The sequence below is a fragment of the Melozone crissalis genome, unplaced genomic scaffold, assembly GCF_028551555.1.
Source record: "Melozone crissalis strain CALT ecotype California unplaced genomic scaffold, PUWL_Pcris_2 ptg000018l_1, whole genome shotgun sequence".
In the NCBI taxonomy this organism is placed as follows: Eukaryota; Metazoa; Chordata; class Aves; order Passeriformes; family Passerellidae; genus Melozone; species Melozone crissalis.
In genome coordinates this window covers 18,785,110-18,812,159 of record NW_026535796.1, presented here as the reverse complement: position 1 = coordinate 18,812,159, position 27,050 = coordinate 18,785,110, and the positions used below count along the sequence as shown (strand labels likewise).

At 56.8% G+C, this 27,050-nt stretch overlaps 1 protein-coding gene across 2 annotated transcripts; it reads left to right on the top strand.

Moving 5' to 3' along the window:
• Window positions 1–1,917: 1,917 nt before the first annotated feature.
• Window positions 1,918–27,020, top strand: MAPK8IP1 (mitogen-activated protein kinase 8 interacting protein 1). 2 transcript variants are annotated; one of them, XM_054275209.1, is made up of 12 exons: window positions 1,918–2,029; window positions 9,123–9,228; window positions 16,728–16,961; window positions 20,632–20,713; window positions 21,256–22,128; window positions 22,755–22,830; window positions 23,262–23,434; window positions 23,719–23,828; window positions 23,951–24,070; window positions 25,086–25,156; window positions 25,486–25,584; window positions 26,013–27,020. In XM_054275209.1, exons 1-12 carry the CDS (start codon window positions 1,944–1,946, stop codon window positions 26,083–26,085), a joined length of 2,103 nt encoding a protein of 700 aa, XP_054131184.1. In that variant the 5' UTR covers window positions 1,918–1,943; the 3' UTR covers window positions 26,086–27,020. The 2 variants fall into 2 exon arrangements, with proteins under 2 accessions (XP_054131184.1, XP_054131185.1); XM_054275210.1 differs by lacking the exon at window positions 1,918–2,029 and adding an exon at window positions 6,958–7,134.
• Window positions 27,021–27,050: the final 30 nt, after the last annotated feature.

Here is a 27,050-nt window from a genome sequence, read left to right as displayed (position 1 = left end):
TCTGGTATCACAGCTGCACCTGGGTGGAGACCAGGTGGTTCAGGTGGGGAAGAGGAACAGCAGAACTTCTCTGAGCACATAACCTCTCCTCAGGTTTCCTTTAAGGCTGAGTTGGTCTGAAGTGAACCTGATGGTCAGTTGGACAATTTGAAAGAGAAAAATCAGCTGATGCCTTGTGAGCAGAGATGCTGGCTAGGATGGAAGTGCTGTCTCTTAATTTGCAGCAGATGTGTGCGCACTCTCCCAGGGGCCCTGTGCTCTGCTGTGCATCTAAGGAGTTGACCTGACTGACAGCAGTGCAGGTAGGAAAGTCAAATTGGGTCTTCTGCCAGGCCAGCCTGAGCCAGGGCTGGTGACTTGACTAAAGGTCAGGTCACTAAGGGGTGAGCTTTTGGTGGTTGGCATCCAAGCAGAAGGTGAGCTGCGGTGGCAGTGATCTGGCTGTGGAACAAGGCAGCACCCTTACCTCCTGCCCCAGGTCGGAGGCCAAATAACAGCCATGCTGCAGAGAAATCACATTTTGGTAGGTGGGGTTTGTGCTTTGAGATGGAGCTACATCAAAGCTCCCTGAATGAATGCTGCTGAGTCTCTTGAGTCCTGCATGTAGTACAGTTCAGTCTGTGCATCCAAACAGCAAAGGGGACGCTTAGATCACCCTCAAGAGGCTGCCCCAGGGTTACCTGCACATGGTGATCCCGGGGGTGTGTGCTTGTCTCCTTGCTAGTCCAGGAGTTACATCTCTTTTCAGTTTGTCTGGCAGGAGACTAAGACTCCTGAGAGAGAGCAGGACTGTATGCCTTGGAGGGCTCTGCTTGCTCTTCTCTCTGGAGGAGCAGCTGATGTCCTGGGTCTTGGCCAAGAACTAATACATGGCCTCAATGGCAGTCAGCTCTGTGGTGTGAGAAACACTGGTGGGACTGGATGTTTGGACTGCTAAAGAAGTGCCACTCATGCCATCCAGGACTGTCACAGACAGGGACTGGGAGCACAGTGGACATGCAGGGAATGAGGAAAGTTCTCCTGTTCAGGTACAGAAGTAGCCTTGAGATCTAAAAATACTGATGCTGTCCACTTCTGTCCACAGCAAAACCTGCACAGTTTTCTGAGCTTGCAAAGCTTGGGGAGGAGAGAAGAGAAACCTGCTCAGGCTGGTAAGGAAGAGTAGCAGCAATGAGTACCCACCCAAGACAAAATGGTTCTTGAGACATAGCTGGATACAAAAATGGGTCTGCCCTTTCTGGGGAGAGACCAGAAACCTTGAGATGCATTTTTTTCCCTCCTTTGTGCCTGTGGAAGGTGTGTGTATGCTGCTTTTTAAATTCCCTTTGCAGTACTTGCAGCCCTGGTGAACTTCGACAGGGACAAGGTCTGTGCTGGGGCTGCCAGACCTGTTGCCAGGAGCGGTAACCATGCCATAGGTGCCAAAGCACAGCCTGGCTGTTCCTGCTGCTCCTGCTGCCTCCAGGCCCTTCCTCGCTGCCGAAGAGACCCCTGCAAGCCCCTCTGTGTCCAGCCCCTCGCCCTGGGCTCCTGCCTGCCCGCTCAGCCGGCCAGCCCCGCTCCTGGCGTGGCTCCTCCCGGCCTTGGGAGAGCCCGGCCATCCCCCGCACCTGCCCTTAGGGGCGCAGCCTCCAGCTGCGGGCACAGCTGGGGGCCGGTCCAGCTGCGGGCACATCTGTCCCGCCGGGGCCGGCGTTCCCCGAGCCCCGGGCGGAGCGGATGGGGTCGGGGTGCGAGGTGACGCCTCCATGTGTGCCGTGCCTGTCCTGCAGCTGCCGCCGGAGCCGCGGGATGGAGCCTCCGCGCCGCGCCCCCGCTCCCCCCGCCCCGGCGGCAGGTATGTCCCTCCCCGCCGGCACCGCCAGCATCCCCCTCCCTTCATCCCTCCTTCCCTGCCTCCCTCCCTCCCGCCCGCCCTCCGCCTGCATGGAGAGAGCCACAGAATGGCGGAGCGAGAGAAAGGAGCTGCATCCCCGCCCGCCTCCTCACCCTTCCTGGGGCTGCACCTCGCCTCGCCCCCCAATTTCAGGTACCGGCCGCCGTCCCTCCGCGGAGCCCTCTCGGGGCAGCCCCTGCCCCCTGCCCGGGGCAGCGCTCCCCCTCTGCTGCAGCCCCTCCCGCACGGCCCCCGCCTCCTCCAGCGCTTCTGCCCCTCGGCGCGCAGCCCCAGCCCCAGGCATCCCTTCTGCCCCCCGCCCCAGGCCCCGCTGAGCCCCCTCCGCGGACACCGCTCCAGCCCCCCATGGCTGCTCAGCCCGCCCACCCAAGCCATGCTGGCCCTCGCCCCCCACATACACCACTGCAGCTTCCCAGCCCCCTGCTTGGCCTCATGCTCCCCTCGCACCCCATCCCGCCCCCTTACCTGTCTTATCTCCTCTTCCAACATCTCTTCCTCATGGAAGAAAAAAGCTTCATCTCTCTCCCCTCCCCAAGGAAAGCCTTTTTCCAGCCCTTTCCTAGAAATCCCAGTTGCTTCTGCTTCCTTCCTGCCCCTGTGAAACAGGAACCCCAAGTGAGACGGTGGGAGAGTGCCAGAATTGATCCTCTTAGCAATACCAAGTGCTCCCATCGATTTGGGATGCAAGGGGCAGTGTCTCCTCTGAAACCCAATGAGGCTTGTCACAGGGACTTCCGATGGCATGGGCCAGGCCAGGGATGCCGGTGGGCTTTGGAGCCTCTCGTGCCTGCTAAGGGTAGCTCTGGGACAGGGATGTGCTGGGTGGGTAAGGGAGGAGCCCTGCCTCTGCCTGCAGGCGCGGTGTTCACTTGCCATCAGGGGTGGCTCGCTGCTCCTGGCAGCTGTGCCCTCGTCAGCCATTGCTCTCTGCTTGCCTCTGCCATCCAGGGTGCTGGGGGGAGCTGCCTGTGAAAAGGTGAATGGTACCAGCTGCCTTTCATGCTGAGATTTTGGGTGGAAAGGAGGGGATGGTCCCCACTTGGGACCACAGCAAAGCTCATGCCCTCCTGTGTCAGGCCCAGCCCCTGAGGCTGGGGAACCCGTGGGAAACAGATGGGTGCAGTCGAGCAAAGGTGGTGTTCAGGCAATGAATATTTGAAGGGCTCTGCTGCTGGCCCCCCGTTGCTGGTGGCTCCGGCTCTTTGGCACTGCCTCCTATTGCAGCGCTGCCTGCGAGAGCTGCTGGGAGCTGTTGCAACATGGCTGGTGTGCCCTGCAAAGGCAGCGATTCAACGCTGCCTCTGGAATCCTCCACCATGGAGAGGGGCTTGGCCACCGGGCCAGGGGCCGCAGGCTGAACTGCCGAGCAGCTCTGGGCCCTCCACCTGCTGTCCTGGAGGTGTGGCTGTCCCCTGGGCACCCTCCTGCTCCCCAGCACACAGCCGTGCCCTGGGAGGGAGAACGAGCTGCTGCTTCTGCCCATGCCTCAGATCTTTGCAAAAGGAGCCCTGTGTGCTGCCAGCCTGCTCCAGGGAAGAACTGACCTCATGAAGGAGGCTGTGCAGCTGGGTGGAAAACTGGGGAATCAAGACAGGAGTGCAAAATCTTCCCCGGGCACCAAGCTCACGGTGCAAGCGGAAGAAGATGCAGTGATGTGTCTGAGCCTGGGGCAGGGTCTGGCAGATCAGAGGCGATGTTGTGGCGGGGAGTGTCGTGGGAGAAGGGAGCCATGCTTGTGAAACACAAGCTGGGTTATGTGTCACAGCTTGGCTGGTCCATGTCCCAGGTCCTGCATGCATCCCTGCTGCAGGGCTCAGCGAGGGGCTGTCCCCCGTGGATGACCCAGCAGCGATGAGCGCAGTTCAGAGTGAGGGCTCAGACCATGGCTAGCAGTGAGGTGGGCCCTGCCCTCTGCCCCTGCTTGCTGCCTGCAGGATGAGGTGTTTCAGGTTTCTGCCCTTTGGCACATGCCCCTGCACTCCCAGCTCCGAGTGGTGACACACCAGCCCAAGCATTAGGTGATCGGTTGGCTTGGATTGGGAGAGGGCTTGGTCCTGGCCAGCAAGCAGACTGAACTCTGAAGAGACCAGGCATAGTGGCCTGCCCGTGATGATTTGGTGTTGTCTGAGAAGTGGGAGGAAAAGGATGGTGAGGTGATCCCTCCTTTAGCCAGGAGGTCCTCCAGAGATGTCTGTTCATCATAACAAGAAAAACAACATTTTAGGGGACAGCAGTGAAAAAGTCATTCTCATCCATCCTCCCTGTTTTCCTTAAGCTTCCAAAAGCCTTACAGTGCAGTCTGTGTTCACTGGAGCTCCTCAACATCTTTCTCTGGGATGCTGTGTGGCAGCTCCTTGCCCTGCTAAGAAGCTTTGGCAGTGCTTTGTGGTAGGCTTTCCTGTGAGGGGCTCTCTGGGGCCTCTCTGGGTTAGGGGTCCCTCTACCCAGCATTAGAGGGACAGGGAGGACTGGCACATCTGGGGCACAGCTGGATGCAGGGCCCTGCAGAGCTCACGGTGTTGCCTGCCCTGCTGTCCCCAGGACTGTGGCTCTAATGTAGCTGGAACGTGGGAGGGGTCACTGAATGATCCCCTCTATCTCCTTCAGCTTTCCCTGATAAAGGCAAAGGGCATCCACCCAGCTTCTGGGCAGGAAGGCACCTAGGAAAAGAAACCCTTAGGGAGTTATTTCCACAGGTCAGGAAAGAGGGGAAACTACTCCTCTATTCAGGGAGCCCTGTCAGAAATCACAGCCCTTTGGGAAGGGAGGGGCTCTCTGGGGGAAGAAGTTCTCTCAGTCTTGTCGGGAAGTTCAAAGAGGCACCTCAGGCTGAGGCAAAAATCATTTTAGCTCAGTGGTTTGTTTTATGTGTCTGTCGTGCTCATCTGGAGCTGTCAGCAAAGCCTGTTTGGAGGCAATGAATGAGCTGGGCGTCGGAATGGGGCTACCTGTCTTCTTGTGAGGGGAGACGAAAGGGTTGTCCTCCTCTGATGGGGGGGGAGAGGCACCTTCCCATCCGTTCCAATGAAGCAGTCTCTGGCCACTGAGATGGAAGAAAGAGACAGGGCCAGCCAAATGTAGGTTAGTGTTATTTTTTCCACCGGTGCTGGTTACAGGACTTGCTCACAGCACCTAATAGCAGACTATCAGAGCATGGCTTGGGCAGCTGGGCCTGTTGGAGCACCCAGCTTCATCACATCATTTTTTTTGCCCTGGTTTTGCCCTGCATGGAAAATCCTCTGCAGTGGCAGTGGGCTGACAGGGAATGGCACAGCAGCCAGGACTGATTTTAAGGCTGTTCTTTGGACTGTGATCAAGCTGCTCCTGCCATGGGCAGGTAACATCTGCCTCTGTTCTTGCACCCACGTGTATACTCTTGCTCACAGTTCCTGAGAATCCCAAGTTTCCCAATCACTTCTCATGCATACAGCAGGGCTGCCCACCTTCAGGTGCCTCTTGGCACACCCTTCAGGAAAGCACTGATGACCTACAAGCACAGGGTTCTCCCACCCTCACAAATGGAGACAGACTCCCACATTGCTGTGATGCCGTGGCCATTGGCAAGGGAAGTTGGCCAAAGTACACGTGTATTGTGGATTTTGTACAGTGAAAGTCCTGCTCAGACTTTCACTGCCAGTGATGGAGCTGAGAGGAGTCTGAGCTGTTTCATTTTGCTGGTATTTTTAGCCTCTTTGAGAAGGAAGAGAGAAAGGAAGGGGTGTTTCCACCACAGGGAGCAGAGGTGGGTAATGGAGAGCCTTCCTTGTGTTTCCTGGAGCATCCATGTGAGAGGAGCAAAGGGCGCAAGTAATACGGAGATGGAGATTTCTTTATTCGTTGCATTAATTGAGGTTTCAAGCAGATGAGGTGCCTCCAGGCAGAGCTGATAGGGAAGATGGAGTCCTGCATGCTGTTCTTGTGGGGCTGAGTGACAATGACCACAGTATCACGTGTGACATTCACCAGTGGTGAGGCACTGATGGGGAGAGAGCTTGCAACAGGTTAGCTGAGCAGGGCAGTCCAGGCCCTGAGCTGGGCTCCTGTGACATCACCCACCCTTATCTGCCCGGGAGCAAAGCAAGTGGTGGGAGATGCACCCATTACTTGGAGCTCCTGGAGTGGGTGTCAGTGAGGGGCAAGAGAGCAGTGCTGTGATGGGTGGCAGTGGGGGTGCCACCCCACTGTGCATCAGAGTGGGGAGGGGGATGCCCTGTCCCCATCTCAGAGTCATGGTAGGTGCCTCTTCTAGAGCTACTTTGGCTTCATCTTGATGGGGCAAGGAGTGAGTGGGTCTGAGAGGTGTGGGGGTGGTTTAGGATTATCTGAGGCTGCTGTACTAAAAGTTTGTCAGCAACACCTGATAGGCCCTCCTGGGAAAGACCCTTATTTCCTTCAGCAGCAGAAGAGGGGTGGGAGCTGGCAGAGCAGCTCACCAGGTATTTCCCTGGCCCTCAGCGTGGGTTAGAGGTTGGGGAAGCCCAGGAATGATCCTGCCTGAGGCAGGAGTGGGTCTGGGGGTTAGGTGGGGGCAGACAGGGAAGGGGTAGTGCTGCTAGCACTGCTCTGCACTGGCTGGGCTTGTCCCTTGGCAAAGGCACTCCCCTCAGCTTGGAAGTGCAGCTGCCATGACGCTGTGCTGGAAACACTCTGGCCTTTGCATCAGAGAGGGACCTCGCTCCACCTGGTGAGAAGCTGGACAGATGCTCCTGTCTGTGTCCCCCTGTTGTGGGGGACAGCAATGCTGCAAGGGCAGGAGAGGCCGGGTGCTGAGGGTTTCCATGATGGGTTGCTCCTGTGCCCGCTGTGGGTGCTGAGGAGCCGAGTGCTGGAGCGAGACCAGGAGCCAGGCTGGCTGGCAGGCAGGCAGAGGCAGTCAGCATCCCCAGCAGAGTGCAGGGACTTGGCACTGGCTCAGATGGGGAGGTTATTTTTTTTTTTATTTTTTTCCCCTCCAGGACAGCTGATTCCATCTATTTTTAATGAGCTTGCCCAGGTTGCGCAGTGAGGATAGAGAGCAGCGCCGGCAGCCACAGACTGCGACGGGGCAGGCGGAGAGGCAGTGGGCACCCCGGGTCAGCTGCCATCTCCCTCACGGCTCCCCACAGCAGGTCTGGGGGTGTTTTTTGGTGTGGGACTGTGTCCCCCGGTGAAGGGGGGTCCTCCTCAATGCAGCTGCCCTTGAAAATGGAGTCGAGCACCGAGGAGGAGAGCTGGCTGGAAGATCAGTGGGAGAAATGGTAGGGGACCGGCTGGGCCTGGGGAAGGGGGGCCTGTCCCGCGGGCATGCAGGGGGGTGAGGGGCAGCCCCTTGCTCCTGGGCACATCACCCTTCTCCGCCAGTGATGGCCACAGGACAGGAGCAAACTTGGCACGCAGCTGAGCCCAAAGTTTTCCTGGCTGGGCAGGAGCTGTGTGACAGCCAGGCAGCAGAGCGGCAGAAGGTGTCTGGACGCCTCCTGCTGCGCCCCAGCGTCGGCAGGCAGGGCCGGTGCTGGGGAAGCCGCTCAGCATCTCCCCATCCCGAGGGCATGGGCAGGGCTGCCTGTCCCCATGCGGAGTAGGGGCACTGCCACCCTGTCAGGCTGCTCCTGCACGGCCAGGGAGCCCTGGCAGCCCTCGGCAGTGTTGTGGCCCTCAGCAGGCCCGCAGCGCTCCCGGCATGGCGGGCGAGGCCCCGAGCATTAGCAACGGATGATGTCCCACCCTGGCGACCCGTGTAACCCGAGAAGAAATCGATTTGTGCTTTGAAGGCTCATCATGAGCCTCCTGCTCCGCGTTGCCTCCCTTCCAGGGGCAGCAGGAGGAGATAGGCAAAGGGGGGTCCAGCCATCCCACCCTGGGCTGAAGGCTGTGTCCTTGCATTCCTGTTGTGTCTTACAGGGGGCTGCCTCCATGGATGTGGTTGTTCCCAGTTGTCTTCACCCCAGGAGACCACTACTAGTGGGGTCCTCAGAAACACAGAGGGAAGTTGCTGCTTCTCCCATAGGCTTCTCCCACTCTTTTCCCTCTCCAGGAGCTGGGGAAGGGGAGATGTTACCCCTCCACACCACTGGGTTAATGGCACTGCATGTGGGAGCCCCAAGATGTGCAAGCAGTGCTTAAAGTGAGAGTGGGAGCTCTGCAGGTCACAAAGCACCATTCTCATTCCTTTCTCACTGCACTGCTGGGGACCAATCCAGAGAGGGGTGATAGACTTGGCACAGCCCTTTCACCCAAGTGTCTCCCAGCCAGTGAAGCTGGGAGCAAAGGGGAATGGTAGCAAGCAAAGCAGTGTCCATGGCCACTCCAGACAAAACTCAGGGGTCTGAGTACGTTGGCCAAGGACTTTTGAGTTGGGTTCTTTTATTTACCCCTGTGGTAACGAATAAGTGAGAAGAGCATTGAAGTACCACTATGTTGAAATGTTTTAGTGCTCAGAAGCCAGGAGCACCTCATCACTCCCCCGGGGCTCATCAGCATGTTTTCAGCTGCTGAAAGGATCTCTCTTATTTTGAAGGGGTGTAAGGAGACTGTATGGTTGGGGCTGAGAGCCCTAAGGGGCCCTGAGGCCATGCAGACCAGCTCAGCAGCACTGATGTTCACAGGGATGCCCATAGTCACCCCAGGGAGTGATTTTGGTGCAGAGGGAAATCGCTGCCCTCTCTTACTGCAGGCAGCTGGGCTGGGACATCCCTGCCAGCTGCAGCTCAGGGGCTAGTTGTGCCATGGCTGAGAGGTTTGCTGTGCTTACAAGTTCTGTGGGTCTTGATGTGGTCACCTGTCCCAGCAGGTCCATCCTCCAGCTGTGCCCTGGACACAGCCTTTCCAATTGCTGTAACCCCGGCCCTTGCCCTGTTGGGTGTCTGTACCCAGCTGGGACAATCCCAGAGGCTCCCTGGGATGGTGTGAGCAGAACAAGCCTCCTATGATGGGGCTGGCTGTTCTGTCTGTTCCATGTACTCTCAACCTGCATGTCCCTGCTGTCTTTGGTCAGGCAGGGACTGCTTTGGGGCACACTCCTCCTGCCTCCCAACAGCCATGGACTGTGCCGAGCCCAGCCATTCATGGGGACAGACCTGTCCCCTCTGGGAAGAAGCTGCCTTCCCAGTCTTTCTTCCTAGTAAAGACTGGGAGAGCCTTTCCTGGGGCGTCAGTGCTGCTCCCAGCCCACAGGCACCACAGCACCCTGCACCCTCCTGTCCACCACTGGGGCAGTGGGTGACCAGGCCATCTCCACTCCCTCCAGGCTCACCCATGACATCAGCCTTGAGGAATTTGAGGATGAAGACCTCTCTGAGATCACTGATGAGTGTGGAATCAGCTTGCACTGCAAGGAGAGCCTGGCCAGCAGGGTAAGTGTGATGGGTATGGGGAGAAGGATAGGGATGGGCAGAATGTGCCAGTGGGGCTGGCAGGACCATCAGCCCACATGCAGGACCACCAGGACTCCAGATGAGTGATGCTTTCTCAAGGAACCCACTGCCATGGGCCCATCCCCTCTGCTTGGCAGTGCCCTCTCCTCACTCCAGCACAGTGCAGGTCCTTTCTGAACCAGCCAAACTCAAGGGACAAAAAAAAAAAGCATTTCAAAGCTGGTGCATTTTGGTTCCCACTGTACTATAGGGGTTGGAATTTGTTCCTCAGGGATGAGCCCAAGGATTTGGGTGCAAATGGGGGCATGCCCCCATTTGAGCAGGATGACCAGCAAGCATCTGGCACCTGGCAAGCATTCTCAGGAATTAAGGACATCTGCAAGGTGGCACCAAGGTCCCACCTGGGCTGTGCCTCCTGTCCCCACATGCATCCCTGGAGCCGGGGCTGGCATGGTGAGAGCTGCCTCTGTTCACAGGAAGTGTTCTCTCTGGTTTGCTAGCTAGCTTTAGCTAGAGCTGTTCACAGGTCTTTAGGAGGCTGGAGACCTGGAGGCTCCTGAAACAAGGAAGGAGGTAGCTCTGACACCAGCAGGCAGCAGGTGGAATAAGGATGGGAGCTGGGAAGCCTGTGCAGGTACCTCAGTTGGGTGTCCCATCCATCTTAGAGCAGGCTGTCAAGAACCTGATGGGGTTCACACCACTGTTTGAACTTCCCTAGAAGGCCATGGGGGCAGAAATGTGGAGATAAATTGATGATTATATTGAATTTGTAAATATGCAGGGTGTTAAAGGAAAAGCCGCGGCCTCAGCATTCTCACACCACTAAAGGAATCATATACACAGCACCTGAGACTTTAGCTGCTGGGAGGGGACTCTTTGAGGCAGGCAGCTCCAGTAAGCTGACAGGTGCCCATTTGACCCCTCACTCGAACACACACTCACTCAAGGCTGACTCCTCCTCCTTCAGGCTCAGCCCTAGGTTTCCTGTAGCAAAGCCCCCAGCTCAGATTTTATAAAAATACTTTAGTGGTACAGCACCAGGTCAGCTCAAGCTGGGTGCCTTGGAGAGGGACCCTGAGCAAAGAAACCCCTGGGTAATTATAGCCATACAACTCATGCACCCACCCCTCAGGCACTCTCCTGCACCTCTTGGTCCAGTGGTGGTTTTTGGTCTGGGCTCTTCTAACATCTTACTGGGTTCTTTCTCTGTGTCTGTGCAGGCAGGCCATACACTGTTCTTATCTTGTGGAGTTACAGCTTCTGCTGACAGCTGGAGTCTCCTTGTCTTCTGGTTTGTACTTCTGGTGCACCTGCTCGCTGGCAGAGCATGGGGGAATAAAAAAGCCCTAGGCTTGGGATAAACACTATTCAGCAACAACCACAGCAGCATCAGTGGGTTATCAATGCTCCTCTCATAAGAAAGACAAAACACAGCGCTGCACCAGCTACTAGGAAAATTACTAGGAGAATTAACTCAACTCCAGCCAAAAACATCTCTAGGTGTAAACTCAGGACTTGTGTGCCAAGGCTACAGCAGATCCAGCTACTGATGCTAGGCAAGTAAAGCTGAGCAATCAACATACTAGATCACACAGTATTATAACTCTATGAACCCATTCTAACTCATTCTACTGAAAACTTACTTATTTAAGCTAAGAACTAATACCTCTCGACACAGAGTTTCTGCATTTTGTCAATGTGTTTCATGCTAAAGGATGCAAATGCTGGAGGAGCAGCCAAGTGGTTTGGGAATCATTCTGTCCCTCAGAGGAAATACTTCGTCTGCAAAACTGTTAAAGACCCAGTGAGGACAGGAAAGGCACAAGAATTTGTCGCAGATTTAAAATTAGAAAGTGAATTTGTGTCGTTTGGAATTCCTCACTGCAGGCAGGACAGTACAGGCAGACCTCATCCTTGGGAGGTGCAGGTGTCTTGCTGTGCTCCTTGGTCTAATTTGTGACCTTCCCAGCAAAAATTTGTCTGTTCCCAGCAAAAATTTGTCTGTTCCCAGCTAGTGGGCTGCTGCTCGGTACCTCTGCTCCAGCTGCAGACTCCTCCTGCTGTAGGGTGTTATGGCCAGACTTCCCTGGGACAGTCTGGGCTCATGGGCTGTGTATGCTGAAGGGAGGAGGGATAATGTTGCAGGGAAAACCAAGGGCAAGCCCAGTGCTGGGCATCCGTGAGGGCACAGCCGCAGTGAGGGCCTGGCATTGGGAACATCCTCTGCCTGCAGTAGGTGAGGCAGACAGAGACTGGGAGTTTGTTGCTGGATTCTTCCCATTAACCATCCCAGTTCCCCACTGCTGATAGCACCACTGGGCTCAGGACAGGATTTATTTATTTTTTTTCTCTACAGATTGACAGCCCTTGGCTGAAGTTTGGCAGGGAGGGGAAGGGGCAGGGGGGACTTGCATCTCAAGTGCTGCAGCTCTTCCTTCAGGGAGAGGAAAACCAGCCTTTTTTGCCCATTTGAAACAGTTTACTGAGGGGTTTCTGTATCCCTGCATTTCAACACAGAGACCCGAGCCTCATCAGAGGGTTTGCTCAGGCTCTGAGAGCGAGCCCCATGCCTTCCCTGGGGACAGCTCAGAGCTGCTTCACACAAATGTCCTGGTGCACTGAGAGTCTGCTGGAGTGGGAGGGGGATGTGAGGCTGCCGTAGGGGAAGCAATGAGTTATTCATAAACACAGCAAAGGAGGAAGCTTATCATGCTCAGAAAAAATGCCTGCTAAAAATATGTCCAAATGGTTTATATGGGACGCGGAGGATTGCCCGAGGAGCAGAACCGAAAGTGGTGACAACAATGGCTGCGAGAGAGGCTTTTCAATCCCAAATGTCGAAGGCGAGAGTCAGGGAGCTTTCCAAGCTGATTGCCATCCAGAGCAAGCTCGGGGCGACAAGGTTGCAGGATCTGCCTGATGGAAGCAGTCAGGCCCAGAGGGAGCAGCGTGGCCGGGTCTGCGTGCGGAGCAGGGGCTGGCAGGGCAGGAATGGCCGAGCAGGGGCGGGCAGATCAGGAATGGCCGGCGGGTCAGGAATGGCCAGCAGTCAGCATCAGCCGGCTCATTGCATCATGTGGGGCTGCTGGGGGTGGCGAGTCAGGGGCGCTGGGACCAGGGCATGAGGGGGCCGTGCCCATGGCAGCACCCGGTGCCCCAGAGCAGCTGTGGTAGGGAGGGGGAAAGGTTGGCCTGGTCACCCCTGCAGGCCAGGCAGCGGGTGAAAGCCTGGCGGTGGAGCAATGCGAGGTGAAAGCAAGCTGCTGGCTCACTGAGTCACACCAGAGCAGAGAGCCATGGTCAAGGGGGGAAACGATGTGGGGAGCACTGTGGGCCAAGGTGCTGGAGTTATCCAGCTGCCCAGCAGCGAGTCTCTGCAGAGGTGGGCAGGCACTGACCAGGAGCAAGGGGGACAAACCCTGCCTGAGCGCTGCAAAGGTGACAGCTGGATGGCGACAACCTGTGACCTTGATGAGGTGAGGGGGTCTGGACAGAGCTGGTTGATGACAAAACCTGTGACAGTAACAGGCAACTGGTGTGAAGGTCTACACCCAAACAGAGATGGGTTTTGGGGAGTTTTTTGGTCCCAGAAAAACAATGACCTCATTATGTGCTATTTTAGCAGCCCTTCAGAAACAGTGGCTCAGACACACAGAACTGCAAGGAGGTGTAGACTGATGTTTGTGCAACAGAGAACTCTCCACTGACAAGGACCACACTTCCTGGATGGGAGACCATGCTCTAAGAGTGAGGAACAATACCATGTGTGGCTGAAAAGAACCTTAATTTCCACAAGAAGTCCCCAGTGAATGAAATGAGAAGTGAGATAGGCTGAGCAGAGGGCTTGTAGAGGAAGCAGAGGTGTCACTGGGGCTGTTGAATGGCAAGGCAGGAGGCCAGCTGGGAAGGAGCAGGGCGCACCAGGGTGAGGGACACGACCTCCGCCTCACCAATGGCAGCAGTCAGGTATGTTGAGAGGCATACTTGCAACAAAAGCACCAGACTTGGGGTTTGGCCTTGTTTTAGTGACTTGGAAATCCAGGGTGACAAGCTCTGGTTTCAGCAAGATGGATCCCAGCAAACAGCCAGGCAGAGGTTAATACAAGTTTAGTGCCTCATCTATTTTCCAGGAACTGTGGAAATGGTTAATGCAGGAATTAAAAAACAAAATAATAAAAATTAAAAAGAAATACCTCTCTTGGAAGTACCTAAGAGCATGAGAACAAGTGCCCAAAGGGAAAAGAGCCGATGAAGGGCTATGCTGAGCCCTCCTGGGTCTGCATGAAAAGGTCTGAAACAGCCACAAAGACACAGGAATATGGAGGAAAAAGACCATTTTTTTGGGCATAATAATATTGCTGGAAATGCCAGGGGCTTTTTCTTGATGTTCAGCACCATTGATCCAAGTGTGCTGCTGCTCCCAGAAGGGCAGCTGGACCCACTGCAAAGAGGGAAGCAGCTGCCATGAGCCTGCAGCGCGGGGACTAGTGTGGAACTGGATGTGAGGGCTGGAGCAAAGGACAGGGCAGCAAGGTGTCTGCTTACTCCGTGCAGCTTTTCATAGGCTGTCCCGTGAAGCTGCCTCTGTGGTCCATGGCCAGCTGTGGCTGTGCCAGGCTGGGGGCAGAGAGATTTCTCTTTCTCCTGGTGCTCTGAAGCCAACCGGTGGTGGGGAGAAGGGGCACAGTTGTGCCTTCTGCTCAGCAAGTCCCCGTCTCTTCCCTGCACTCACAAAATGCTTTTCCCAGCTGAGGGTTTTGCCACTCCTCTGACAGTGAAGGCTGTGAGAGTGGGGCAGCAGGGAAGAGACTTGCAGCACTCAAGCAAGATCTTGTGTATCTCCCCACTCTTTTTGCAGGAGCCTTTCATTCCTAGGGAAGCAAGCAGCTTTCCCACACAGGGGATTCCCCAGCTTAGACCAGTGCTCCAGGAGTGATCCCAGTACCTCTCAATTGCAGCAGGGTTCTTTCCGCTCCAGCCCCCTGGAACCGTGGATCACAGCATTGGGACTGTCAGAGAGAGACCAGTTGCTGGACACTGGGACTTTTTGCCCTTGCGACGGCACGGTGCAGGTGGGAGGTAGGATCAGCAGGGGCACAGCAGCATCACATCAGTCCCAGGGACAGGTCTGTAAGGAAGCACAAGTGTCCCCGTGACTGCACTGGGGAACAGCATCTTGTGTTTATCCTGCTGCAAGATTTGGGCACTGGTACTGCTCCCCACACACCCTAATCTCTCCCACGAGGTGAAGGGACTTTGAGAAGTCACCTCACCATTGCATCTGTGCTGAGACATAAGCATGCTCAAGCTGGCCTTAGGTGACATTAACTCGTTCCTAGAGGGCTCCCAAGGCAGCCTGCTCTGGTGTGGCAGTATCCTTGCAGTTAGAAAGGCTTCCCAATGTCTAGTGCCTGCCCTTGCTTTGCAGATCACTGCAGGTCTCACTCACATGGTAAGGTGATTGATTTCTGTGTGGTTTCAAAATCACTTTGTTGAGCTACAGGCCAGAAATAATACCTGCAGTGGCTGTAGTTTCCTCCTAGTTTTTGAACCTGGAATGCTGCACCCCTGCTAGGGTGCCCTTTTCTTCAGAATGATAACGATGTGCTTTTCTGCATCCTTCCGGGACTTTTCCCTCTGTGAGTTTCCCAAGTGATTGTTACAGCTACAGGATTATGGAAGCAGCATTATTAGCAGTCTAGATTGAATGTCACCAGCTGACTCCAATACACCCACTTTGGCTAGGTATAATCTATTCAGCTGGCATTTCCCTCCAGTTCTTTTCCCGTGCCTTGGTTTCCTTGTTAAAATCCTGTGATTTGTCACAGACAGAAATACAGAACTTCTGCGTGAAAACTAATGCTCAAAACAAGGGATTTAAATGTTTAAAGCCTCAAGAGGACAAGTATCTGTGGCAGTGCTTCTCCAGTTGCTCACCCACTGCAGGACTTCAGCAAGGACACTGGGGGGAAGTGACTCCCATGAGAGGCTTTGTGCTGTGCCTGCAGCAGGCAGAGCCCTGCCTGTGCTGGCTTTTGTCTGACAGGTCAGGAGCTGGTAGCACCAAGAGCTCTTGGAGTGACTGCCTGAGCTGCTGGGGCTGTTTCTTCTCTCATGACTCAGGGCGCAACTTCCATGCAGCTGCAGACATGGATAGTATTCAGCTGCAAAAACCCCTCCTTCCCCACCTCTGCCTGCTGGGGAGCTTGCAGTCACCACAATCAGCTGATAGCACAGCCAATTCAACTCCACAATGCCAAGCTGCTGCCTTTATTGCTGGCTGCAGCAACTTGTGCGTGTGCAAGCTCCAGTTAATGCGAGGAGGGGGCCCTGGGAAGGCACCCACGGACATTTAAACACACACAGAGGTGACACTGGTGCCTCTTCACCCAGCACCCAGCCACAAGGAGTGTGGTGGCTCTGCACTTGCACCCAGCCAGGGGGGTGGGATGGGACACCTGCTCCCCACGGGCCACAGTGGTCACCCTGCTCCCAAAGGGTGCAGGGGAAAGAGTGGAGCTGCCTCCAGCCAGGGCACAGCCACCACCAGCAGGTGACTGGAGAGCCAGTGCCGGGCATCCCTCCCATATATCAGGTCTGATATATGCAAATGCATGCAAGGAGTGGGCAGAGAAAGCTTGTCGTCAGTGAGTAAGACAAGGGGGAGGGAGCTGCTGGTCCAAGTGGGCATTACAGGGAAGGAGGAGCCTGACTCCTTTCAGAGGTGTGCAGTGAAAATTTCAACCCCATAGACAGAAAATTAGTAGTAGTAATGCAGTACACAGTGCCACCATGGTGGTGGGTTCTCCACCTGTGAGGATGTTCAGGGGTGATGGACAAGACCCCGACTGACCTGCTTCAGGCAGGGGATAGACCAAGTCTGATCAAACTGATTACATGCTTGTATGAGTCCCACCTGCCAGGACAGGAACCAAGAAAGGGCACAGTCTGCCTTGGAAGGAAGAGTCATAGGGCAGCCCAGGCTGGAAAGGACCTCAAAGCATCACCTGGTCGGACCCTGTGTGGGAAAGGGAGTCTGGGTGAGACGATCTGGCACACTCTCTAGTGGCGTCTTGAAAATCTCCAGCGATGAGGACTCTACCATTTCCCTGGGGAGGTTGTTCTGCAGAATGGTTGTTCTCACTGTAAAAAATGTCCTTGTTATGTCGAGATGAAACCTGGGTGTGCACGTTTATGTGCTGCATAGTGAATGTGGCGACTGCACGTACCTACAGACAGACACCTGCCGGACCAGGCCCCATCACTAAGGGAGGAGGGATGCTGCCCACAGCTGCCTGGGAGGCGGGGAGCGGGCGCGGGGCTCCCGGCTCGGCGAATAACATCGCTGCCCCTTTAAAAGGCAGCGGCAGCGGCCGCGGGTGCGGGTGCGGCGGCCCCGGCCCCCCTGCCCGGCCCCGGCAGGAGGCCCGTCCCGCCCGCCCTGCCGGTGGCCTGATCGCGGGCACTAATCCCGGCAGGGCCATGTGAGCCGGGCGGGCGGCGCGGCCCGGGCGGCGGGCGGCGGCGAGGCCAGCCGGCTGCAGGCCGAGATGCTCCAGCTCGACCTCATCGACGCGGCGGGGGACACGCCGGCCGAGGAGCAGACGGCACCCGAGCCGCTGCAGAAAGACCCCCCGGCCGGGACCACCGAAGTCTACAGGCCGAAGCGACCCACAACCCTCAACCTCTTCCCGCAGGTGCCTCGCAGCCAGGTAAGCCGGGATGGGGGGCTCGGGGCGATTGGGTGGTGCGGAGGAGGGGGAGGAGGAGGTGGAGGAAGGATGCTCCCGCCGTCTGCCGGGGCTTTTGTCTCGGGCGGATGGAGGGAGGGGGAGGGAATGGAAGGGGATGGTGGGGCTCGGCTGGAGGGGCGGCGGGGCTCGGCTGCGCTGCCCGCGGTGCTCGGCGCGGCAGCCGCCCCCGCCATCGGGGTCCCTTCCCACGGCCGCTCGCGTTACCCCGGGCCGGGGACAGCGCAGACCGAGCCGGAGGGAGCGATCTGCGAGCCCGAGGCTCCCCGGGTGCCAGGGACCTGAGCACGCCCTGCCCGGCCGCCCCTGCGCACCGCCGAGCATCCCAGCACTGCGATCGGCGGGGGTTCTTGAGGGGGTTTAGGCACCGGGTGGGTCCTTCCTTCATCTCTGGTGCCGAGGTGGAGAGAAAACACGCCAGGAGTTGTGCCGGGACTGAGATGTGCCCCAGCAGGGTCCGGGTGGCCTGGCAGGGTGGGAGCTGCGAAGGGCTCCCGTGGGATGGGGAGCAAACGAGGCACGGATACCGAACGCGTGAATGAGCGGGACGGGGGACCACGGCACGGACTGGCGAGGCCGGGGCCGGCACCAACAGCTGGCTGGGCACCAGCTGTCCCGGGTTGGGGCAGCACCAGCTCTAGGGCAGGCTGGTGACAGCAGGTGCCCCCGTGCCTGGCAGTGGGGACCTGGTGGCCTGAACTTCTGAGCGGTGGTGCCTGGCAAGAGAAGCATTAATGTCAGAACCCCGTACAAAATCTGAGAAAAGCAACGCCCAAAATGGTGGCCAGGAGAACAAGGGGGTACTGTTGTCTCACTCACGCTCAGATTTTGTAAAGATTTTGGACGGTTTTAGCCAACACTGCGTGCCCCGCACAGCCATGGTGTTACTGTCACCCCTGGAATGGATGATGTCTTGGTGCCCTGCATCCTGACCCCCGAGGCAGCGGCTGGAGCCCCTTTGCTCTGCTGCTTCTGCAAACTTCACAAGCCCACGCAAAGTGCACGACGTGCGACGTGCAGGGCTATTTTTGCCGCCCTCCTCCATTCAGCTCTGCCTTCTGCCAAGTAGGAGGATTTTCGTCGTGGTGACGTTCAGCCGAGGAGCATGAAGTGAGAGGCAGGTGTCCCCGTGGGTGACAGATGGGGAGTAGTCAGAGCTGGGTGTCACCAGCCCAGCACCGGCAGCTGATGCCAGCTCTCTGCCTGAGGCCATGGGTGGGAGGAGGAGGAGGAAGAAGGCACAGAGCCAAGGATAGGCGCCCGCAGGCAGCTGGCACCGGGGACAAAGGCAGCAGGGCTGGGGAGGCGGGGGGAGCTCCACTGAGCATAATGGACAAGGGGACAGCAGCAGCCTTGTCCCACCCTGTGCAGGGACCCCCAGGAGCAAGTGGTGTGTGGCAGCCACATCCAGCTGGGGGAGGTGGGGAAGAGCAGGGCCTTCTCCCAGACACTCGATCCCAACCAGTGTCCGGGGGTGGGAGCAGGTGTCTGGAGAGGGATGGGGGGGGGGGAGTTGCAGAGTTGCAGAGATGGTAGGCTGGGGAGGGGAAGCCGATGGTCCCCTTGCAAGGAGATGGTGGAGGCTGTGAAGCTCACTGTGAGGTGTGGGCACAGCTGAGCTGAAGACATGGGGAACGGGAGAGGGAGCTTTGCTGCAGCTGGCAATGGGAGCCTGGAGCCAGTAGGGATGGTGGCACAGGACTGCGGCATGGCTGGCCAGGTAGGATAGTGTTGTTGGTAGGATCTAGTGAGAGGCTGGCTGTAAGGTGCTTGGGGTTCCCGTTCTGGATGCCTACCTCTAGCCAGAGGCACTTTCTCCCTGTCTACATGGGGTGCCCTGAGTAGAGGACAGGGTGCAGGGCATCCCTTGGGGACCAGTCTGTCTCCACTTGTGTGAGACACTGCATCCCCTTGACCTGCTCAGCTCCCTTCTCCTACAAGTAGTCAGAAGAGGGACCATGGCCATGCATCCTCTCTTGAATGCCCAGTTGAGGCACCAAGCACTCTGCCAGACAGGGTGTTCACAAAGCACAGCATCATCCCACCCTCTGCTCTGATCCTGTGGGGCCAGGATCCAGTCTGGTGATGTCTCAGTTGCTGCTGGGCGCTCTATGATCATCATCCCAGGCAGGTGGCCTGGAAATGGTGAAAGAAATATCCCCAGCTTCCCAGAGGGCAAGAAACAGCTATTGTGACTGGCTAGGTTCATCCTTTGAGACTTTGTGAATGCCTCTCCACTCTGGCAGGGCATTACAGACCCCTGAGTGCTCTGGCCCTGTGGGCATGGGTGGGCTCAGTGGGCTGTGCCTGCTGCATTGCTGCCTCCTGTCCTAGTCCAGGCAGCCAGGTCGGCTTGTGTGTGCTGGCCTGTGGCACTCTGCACGCAGAGGCCATCGTTGTGACAGCTTGCCTGGCCCACATCCCAGCCCATCGTGTCCCTGGGAAAGGCTAGCAGGGACGTGCTGTTATTTGCCTTGGCACAGGCAGGACTCAAGGAGGCCACAGTGGGAGGCTGCCAGAGCTGTGTGAAGGGGGTCTCCCCCTCCCCACATGGAGGCAGGGATCTGGCAGGCATGGTTCAGCCGTGTGTGACATGATGGAATTTTGGGGCAAAGGCTTCCTTCATGTCAGTGAGGAGGTAAAGTAAGGACAGGGCAGCTCCTGTGCTGCTGGGAACAGCTGCGGGTTGGTGATAAGGCCGTGAGAAAATCCAGGGAGTCCCAGCAGGGCTTTGGTACTTTAAGCAAGACCAAATCGTGCAAAATGCTGCAGCTGGGGCAGAAACATTCAGTGCCCCATTGGAGGCTGAGAGTGTGGAGCCACCCTGGGGATTGATGAGGGCTGGCACTGCACCAGGCAGGATGACACACCCTGTGGAGACAGGCAGGGGGGACTTGTCCCCCATCTGCAGGAGGGTCCTCATTAGAGGGGACTTGGTGTCCTTTGCTCCCTGGGTGTTGCAGCAAGGCTGAGCATGTGTTCCCTTGCACTTATGCATGGCCAGCCACCCAGGGCTGGGCAGGCAGGGCACAGCACCCACAGAAACTCTCCCAGGCATGGGCAGCATGGATGGTCTGATCCTGCCTCTCCTCTCACACTGCTCAGAATTGACATCTGCTAGTGAACTGTGTATGTGTAGATTTGCATGCATACACACTATCTGTGTATGCTCCTGTGTACATCCAATATGGGTGTCTCCAGAGGCAGGAATTAATCTATCCAGTAGCTGGCTTCTAGCTGAGGAGCAGCACAACACCTGGTCCTTGGCATTTTCCCTATTTCATTAAGCTGGGTGGTTTGAAGGTAGGCAGGGCTGGCAGGATGGGAGCAAAGCATGCAGGCAGGCTCAGGTCTTGAATTTTTTGTCTTGGGACTGTCCAGCTGTGGGCTTCTGCAGCCAGGTTTTCCCTGGTGAAGGAGTGCAGCCCAGCTGGCTCCTTGCCCACCCTGCTTCAGCCATCACGGCACTCTTGCAGCAGCAGCAGCATGGTGAGCTGTGGGGCTGGTGGTCTCCCTGAGCATCACGTGCCCCAGCAGAGCAGGATGCTGTGGGCCCAGGGAGGAATGGGTGCTGCTGTGCCATGTGCTGTTTACTGTTCAGGCTATAAGGCAGCTTTGTTCTTCTCCTCAGGACACTCTGAATAACAACTCTCTGGGGAAAAAGCACAGTTGGCAGGAGCGGGTGTCCCGGTCGTCGTCCCCTCTGAAAACGGGTGAGTTCTCAGGGTTTTGGCCAGGGTCAGCTCCTTGCACCCTTCCATGGTGCTCAGGAGCCTGAGGCAAGTGGTGCTGGAGCAGGAGGTTGGGGAAAACATACCACATGGATGCAGGGTGCATGTCCATCTTGCTCTCTACAATTACCTGAAAGGAGATTGTTAGTGAGCTGGGAGTTGTTCTCTTCTCCCAAGTAGCACAGAGCAGGATAGGAGGAAAATAACCTGAAGTTGCACCAGGGGAGGTCTAGGTTGGACATTAGAAAAAATTTCTTTGTTGAAATGTTGAACAAGCATTGGAAGAGAGAAGTGCTGGAATTACCATCCCCAGAAATATGGAAAATTGTGTAGATGTGGTGCTTAGAGACATGGTTTAATGGTGGGCTTGACAGTGTTAATACTTAGACTTGAGAATCTTACAGGTCCTTTCCAACTTAAATGATTCTGTGATTCTGTGAGTTTGGGTGGCATCCCTGGACACCTTCCCCATCAGGGAGCATTCCCTCTGTGTGTCTGTCTACGCTGCTTTCCTCTCCCCACAGGTGAGCAGACCCCTCCCCATGACCACGTTTGCCTGAGTGATGAGGTCAATCACCAAAACAGCACAACCTCCACCAAAGACCGGGGCACATCCACGGAGAGCCCGTGCCGGCGCACAGCAGCCACGCAGATGGCCCCAGCCTGCGTTGCCTCATCCCGGCCGCCCGAGAAGCACCAGGCCCCCAGCCGGGCCCCACCGCACGGTGCCAGCGTCGTGGTGGTCACCAGAGGCCCCGAGGCCCACCGGGACCGCATCCGCTACCAGACGGATGTGAGGCTGGAGGCCACGGAGGAGATCTACCTGACACCCGTGCAGAAGAACTCGGACCCCCTGGAGAACGACAAGCCGTTCCTGTCCCAGTCCAGTGAGAACCGCATGTCCATCAGCTCCGACATCGACACCTCTGGCTACTCAGCCCTGGCAGGGAAAACCAACCCCTCCATCAGCGAGGAGGATGAGGTGCTGGACTACATGTCCTCCCCTGACAAGACAAACCTGCCCAGGGCCTCCTGTGGTGGTGGGAGTGGTGGCTCCCGGCCGGGGCACAGCCTTCAGAGAGCCTCTGTGAGTTCGGACACCAGTGCCCTCTCCTATGACTCTGTCAAATACACACTGGTGGTGGATGAGAACGTGCAGCTGGAGCTGGTCAGCCTCAAGCAGTGCTACTCAGGCTACAGCGATGAGAGCGACTCGGCCACGGTCTACGACAATTGCATCTCGTCACCCTATGAGTCGGCCATCGGAGAGGAGTATGAGGAGGATGCGCTGAAGCGTGACTCAGTCTGCCTCTCTGAGGACTCCACCCCCGAGGCAGACATCCACTTCTCCAAGAAGTTCCTCAATGTCTTCATGAGTGGTCGGGCACGCTCCTCCAGTGAGTGCTGGGCACAGGGGAAGGTGGGCTGGTGGCTGCCTGTCCTGGCAGCCTGTCTGTCTCTGGTACATGCTCAGGAAATAGGAAGCTACCAGCAGACCTCAGCCCCAGTTCTGCTTGCTGCAGCCTGTGGCTTCGTTCCTGGTGGTCCAGGAGGCATGGTGGGGCTTGGAAAAGTGTTATGAGTGTCTGGTGTGGCTGGCAGTAGGTGTTTGAGGCTGCATTGAGGCATGCCCCAGATATGGCCATGCTGAGGGGAAGGCTGAGTGAGCTCACAGGGGGGCATCATATTCCTGGCATGCCACACTCCTCTCCAAGCCCAGAAGAGCACTGTTGGCGTGCTCCAGCAGGCAGGGTTTCCCATGGTGTGGCTGGTCCCATGCCGGCTTCACAGCTGTTTGTGTTGGTGCAGGGAGGCCTTGTTCCCAGCAGGGACTGATGGGCACCAGCGCAGCAGCTCCAGCCATGTCTCTCTCCTGTGGCATCACAGGAGTTTTCCCTGTGAGAGTTTTTCTTGGATGAACCATCCTGCAGGAGCCTCAGCAGATGGCCTGGCCCATGTCCTTCTCTTGGCTGTGATGCTGATCCCTCAATGCTGACATGTTCTCCTCTGCCTTTGTCCCCAGGTGCTGAGTCCTTTGGGTTGTTCTCCTGCATGATCAACGGGGAGGAGCAGGAGCAGACTCACCGTGCTGTCTTTAGGTGAGCTTGCAGGCACCAGGCAGTGTCCCCAGCCTCTATCAGGGGAAAGCTGGTTCTGCACTCCCACCAAGGGGCCAGCACAAACTCCAGTGTTTCTGGGGTGGGAAGCCCTGGGGAACAAACCTGTAGCCTGTAGCTCCATGCCCTGCCCAGGAGCAACATTTGCCCAAGCTGCTGCATGGGCAAGACCTCCAAGTGCAGTCAGGGCCTCTGAGGAGCAGCTGGGGCGGTACAATAGGGGATACCCTTGCATTAGGTGTGAGGATGCTGCTGCCTGTTGAGCCCAAACCTCCTGCAGTGCTTTATTTAGCATGTCAGGTCCCCATGGCTACCAGGGCACTGCCGGGGTTGTGGGGGGTGCCCCAGCAGTGTGCCAGTGAGAAGGGCACCAGCACTGCTAGCCGGCCAGCTGCTAGTGCCTCTCTGCCCAGGTTTGTGCCTCGCCACGCGGACGAGCTGGAGCTGGAGGTGGATGATCCTTTGCTGGTGGAGGTGCAGGCAGAAGATTATTGGTATGAGGCCTACAATATGCGCACAGGAGATCGGGGCATCTTCCCTGCCTACTATGCTATTGAGGTCACCAAGGACCCAGACCATGTAACAGGTATGAAGCCTCTGTAAGCCTGCTGATGTCCCCACATCCTTGTACCACATCCTCCCTGCTGAGCAGTCTGGTGCTGAGCAGGGGGTAGGGGGGAGGACCAAACTCCTCCAGCAGGGAGCAATGAGCAGGTTCTGTTGTGATGCTGGGAGTTGGTAGCTGGTGTTGAGGGAAGCTTTTCCTGGGCAGGGAAAAGCACAGGGGTGGGAAGGTGGAGAGGAGAGGTGGAACTCAGCCCACATGACTGGTCACCAGAGATGATCCCTGCCATGTGCTCTCTCTTGCAGCTCTGGCCAAGAGCAGTGACTGGGTGGACCAGTTTCGGGTGAAGTTCCTCGGCTCCGTGCAGGTTCCCTACCACAAGGGCAATGATGTGCTCTGTGCGGCCATGCAGAAGGTAGTGTCCCACTCCATCCCGGGGAGCAGGAGGGCCTGCTCCATCTGGCAGCAGGGCAGAGCCTCAGTGGGGAACCGTCATCACTGCTCACGTGTCCCTCTGCTTTGTCTGTCTCTCTGCAGATTGCCACCACGCGCCGCCTCACTGTGCACTTTAACCCCCCCTCCAGCTGCGTCCTGGAGATCAGTGTGCGCGGGGTCAAGATTGCTGTGAAAGCTGACGACTCCAAGGAGCACAGCAAGGTAGTGCCCCCTCCCTGCTCATCTCATCCCTTCCCTCATTGCTGCTCGTGCCCTCTGGGCTACAGGCCATGATTACATATGAAAATTAAGGGTCTCCACCCCACGTCTGAGGGTGTGAGAAACACCATCATCAGCATTTTAGGCCCACCATCGAGATCCCCCATGCCTCACAAGGCCCCAGCTCGGGGCAGTACTGCCAGCTGATGCTCTCAGCTGCCAGGCACGTCACTCGCAGGGATGCTGCGAGCTGAGCCGTTCCTGGTAATCTGTCAGCTGCTTCTAAACCTTTCTGCTGCTATTTTGAGTGGTGTCCTCCAGATCTGCCCTGTAATCTCTTTATCTGGCAAGGGCAGGCTGCTGATTAGCATTCTGCATAAGTAGCCTAGTAAAGCACATTGGGATGCTGAGCAGAGGAAAGTGAGGGCTTTGCAGCAAGCTGTTGGGAAACCTCCCTTCCAGCTGAGGGATAGGAGTAGCTCATGGCTCTAAGTGCTGTGATAGAGATTGTGTGAGGTTTCAACAAATCTTGCCTAAATTCAGAGGATGCCATCAACTTAGCTGTAGTTTAGACTTGTATAAGTTTTCATTTCTGGCTGGGACCCTTTGACACCCAGGCTTGAATTGACTTGTTTAGTTCTAAGTTATCCATTCATCTTCTATGTACTAGTGTTTCTGAGAGCCTTTTTAGTGAAGAAGGAGGGCTGTGTGTGCTGGTGAGCAGCAGCACTGACTCTAGCCTGAATAAGTCTGACTCAGGGCCTCCAGGGAAATCCTGCAGGAGCTACTGGCGGTAAAGGCAGCTGAGGTGAGAGCCAGCAGGGCTGCCTGGAAAAGCTCCCTTTGTTCAGGTGCTTGGAACAGTCCTGAAACTGCTGCTGATAGCAGCCCAGGATTAGTCTCCAATGAATTTCATTCCTCAGTCTCCAAGTGCATATTTCCAGTGGCCAGAGACCAGCTGCACTGTAGGGTGTAGGGAGAAAAGCTCTGACAGTTCCCCTCTCTCTCTCTCTCCCAGGTAAACAAGTGTAGCCATTTTTTCCAGCTGAAGAACATTTCCTTTTGTGGGTACCATCCAAAGAACAACAAGTGAGTAGCAAGAAGTGTAGTGCAGCTCTCAACACCAGTAGCTTAGCAGCAAGGCTTTCCTGCCTTCCTGCTCCCTGGGGGTAGCGTGACTGGGGCTAGGAAGGGAAGAAGAGGTTTCCCAGAGCCCTGGTTTGGAGGGCTCCCTGTGAGCCCAGTGCTGCAGCTCTGGACATGGGCTGTGGCATGACCTTGGGGTGGCCACCAGGATCTATGGGAGGGCTTTCAGGTCCCAAATCCCTATGCTTAAGGGAGGGTATGCCTCAGAGATGCTGGGGTACCTATGCCTCCTGCTCTGCTGGTCCAGTCACATCCACTTTCTTTCCCCTCAGATATTTTGGGTTCATCACCAAGCACCCTGCTGACCACAGATTTGCCTGTCATGTCTTCGTCTCGGAGGAGTCCACGAAGCCACTGGCAGAGTCTGTAGGGTGAGTCCTGGCTGGGCAGAGGAGGCTGGCTCATAAAGGGCAGCAGGAACAAGAGAGCCAGGCTGAATCCTGCCCTCCCCACCTACATGTGGGGCTTGGACCTGGCACCTCTTCCTCCTGTGAGATGCTTGGCTTCAGAGTCAGGGCTGACAGGGCTGTGGGCATCATATTCCTGACAGTACTGGAACAAGTCCCAGTGCAAGGCTTTGCAGGCAGATGGCTGAAAGTCATGCACTGTGCAGGGAATCAGGGCAACAGGGTCTCCATCCTTGCTCTGATGGCATCTCTGGGGCTAATGCAGAAGAGGTCAGGGCCTGGGGGGATCAAACAGGCCACAGGGTAAGGAGTGAGGGTCAGGATGGAAACAAGGATCTACAATTGCCTTGTGTGGAGGCTGCTGCTAAGCTTTGCCTGGTGTTGTGTTGCAGGAGGGCTTTTCAGCAATTCTACAAGGAGTATGTGGAGTACACGTGCCCCACAGAGGACATCTACCTGGAGTAGGGGCTGGCACAGGCACCTCCTGCTCAGCCAGGGCTGCAGTCTCGCCCCTTCCCCGTGTCGTGCATGGACAAGAGCTGCTTTGAGCCTGAAGGAGGAGCGGGCCCGGGGCAGGGCTCCCCGGGGCACGGAGCGCCGCCTCTTTTCGTGACTCCCCTTCCTCGGGCTGGGGGGACGGGAGGGGGGAGGGCTGGACAAATTGTGTTTATTGTACAAAATACTCTTAGTTTATTCTATGGGAGAAGCACCCACTGGGTGCCCTGCTTGTGAGCAGTTGGTGCGGGGCAGTAGTGTGCTCGTGCCCTTTCCAGCTGCAGACTGGGGTGACAGCATCTCCTCCTTGTGACCATGGCACAGCTTCCTGTCACATCCATCTGGAGTGACTTTTAATTGCAGTGGCAGAGTCAGTCTCTTGCAGTATGATGACACAACAGCTGAAGAAAATGAGACCCACATGCTGGCTCCTGCCTGGGAGATGGGATCACCTCCCTGCCAAGCCCTGGGGAGATGGCTGCTAGGCAGGGATGGCAGAGGAAGCCCCAGTATCTCCTCTGCCAGATCCAGAATGAGATGAGACAGCTTTCCCCTGCCTCTGTCCCCATCCCCACCCCTTCCATCTTGAATCCATGCCCTGGGGAGAGAGAAAAATTCCTCTCATACCTCCCTGCAGTAACTCTACCCTCGGGAGGGAAGCCTTTCTCTGCCCCTCTCCCCTCTCCCCCAAGCTGCAGGTGGCAGAGGCAGGGCAGGGGGACTCAGCCCCTGCACAAAGCTGGGTGTCTGCCTGAAGTGGGAAGGGCTAAAGGCTGCAAGGAGCCGTGCGAAGCACCAGGGAGGAAGAAGAGCTCTCCCAGTCCCGGTCCCTGCAGCCAGTGATGTCTGTGCTTCAGCTGGATCTGCTGTGATGGCAACAACTATTAAATATGATGGTTCCTGGAGCAGAGCTACTGTGGCGTTTGTTTCCCGCT